The 1,507-nt window shown below is 46.1% G+C and overlaps 1 protein-coding gene across 1 annotated transcript in view; it reads right to left on the bottom strand.

The window, feature by feature from the left end:
• LOC103607149 (piezo-type mechanosensitive ion channel component 2-like) overlaps positions 1-1,507 on the bottom strand; it is a 64,521-nt gene that overhangs the window by 5,042 nt on the left and 57,972 nt on the right. Inside the window, exon 20 of the mRNA XM_008591685.1 lies at positions 151-230. Coding sequence (XP_008589907.1) covers positions 151-230 — 80 coding nt within the window. The remainder of the gene's footprint in view (positions 1-150; positions 231-1,507) is intronic.

Genomic DNA, 1,507 nt, shown 5'->3' with positions numbered 1-1,507 from the left:
GGGAAGAGACAGGCCCAGGGTGGGATCTAGTTCTACTACGTACTGGTTGCATGGCCTTAGCAGCTTGATAACAGCTGAAAATGCAAACTGTTGAAACTGAACAAAAGTAGGATTAAGAAAGGTTCTGAAACAATCCCTTCTCATTCTTACCAGATAAAAGTTGCTTTATAGGTTTTGAGTTGGAATCACTAGGTGCTTTCACATAATATGGGTAGATCTTTTCTATTGTCCTGTGCATTAAGGAAAAAAAAGATGGAATTAAGTGTTAGTTGTTTTACCTACCTAAAATTGATCTTTTTGTTGCTATTTTTGACCTTGTATCAACAAGGGTAAAAGTCCTCATAATTCTGTACTATGTGTAGACATCATAATTTATGGGTTTCTGTTATAATCAGAATTATCTGAAGCTGAACAAATTCTCCGGGTTCTATCCAGATATACGTATAAATGCTGTACGTATTGGCTTTAAAATGGCTACAGGCATTTTCCCAGGTCTGTGACTTGTTTCTGAAGCAAAGGGCTCTTTCTTGCTAGGATCTTCCAACTCATTTCTAAAACACTGACTGCACTTTCAATTTTAACTTTTAGGATTTCAAAAATATCTCTGTGAAGCGGACCACATGGGTTGTTCTAGTGAAGAGTGGGAGAGACCTGGTGACTAGGAAGTTGGGCTACCTGGCCGCTCAGGAGCCCAGGGACCTGGAGCACACCTAGACCTGGAATCTCATTTGGGGAGTTTTGGGAGAGAATCTGAAGACTCTCAAGCAGCCTTCAACTTCAGTGATTCACAAAGGACATCTCAGGGGACACTTCTGAGGACTGCATCCTGGTGGCCCTTATATTCAATGGTTTAAAAAGGGGCCAGGGTAAACTAGAGGACAAAGCTGGGCGGGCACCTTGAATATTCTGTTTAGCAATTTTATACCAATCTCATTTAAAATACTTTTCTTCCTAGTTCTCATATTAGAGTCTAAACATCACAGCTTACACCAGTTTGAAATGGAGCACTTGTGAGGCAGGATAATATTCTGAGATATAGTTTTTCCCTCCAAATGACCTCTTACCCCTTTTCTCCCCACCCCACCCTCCACCCCGTTCAGTCGGGCAGGTGTTCAGTGACCCAGGGGCAGGAGTAACAGTGGAAAAAGGGCTTTCCCTGGCTTTTGGTGATTACAGTCAGGTAAGAAGAGCAAGGTTTGCTGCCGCAGACAAGATCAGTACTTCCTGGGCTGGGTGGAGAGGGAGGAGCAGGAAGGGGAGAGAGGAAAGCTGGAACTGGTGGCTCCTAGGAAGAGTCTCGAGCCCTGCGCATTCCCTTAAGGGTGGACAGCTGAAGGGGCGCCCGAGATCAGGTGGCTGATGGGCTCACAGAAGCTCTGGGTCATTTCACTGCAGCCCAGTGTCCTCCCGCCCCCCGTGCAGGAGCAACGTGGCACCACCAGCCACGTTACGGCCGGCAGGTGGACTCAGGAGAGCTCTCCAGAGTTCATGCACCTCCAAGCAGCGC

Source organism: Galeopterus variegatus, unplaced genomic scaffold (genome assembly GCF_000696425.1).
Source record: "Galeopterus variegatus unplaced genomic scaffold, G_variegatus-3.0.2 Scaffold7178, whole genome shotgun sequence".
Lineage (NCBI taxonomy): Eukaryota > Metazoa > Chordata > Mammalia > Dermoptera > Cynocephalidae > Galeopterus > Galeopterus variegatus.
The sequence above is the reverse complement of the archived record's forward strand: the minus strand, read 5'-3'. Positions and strand labels throughout refer to the sequence as shown.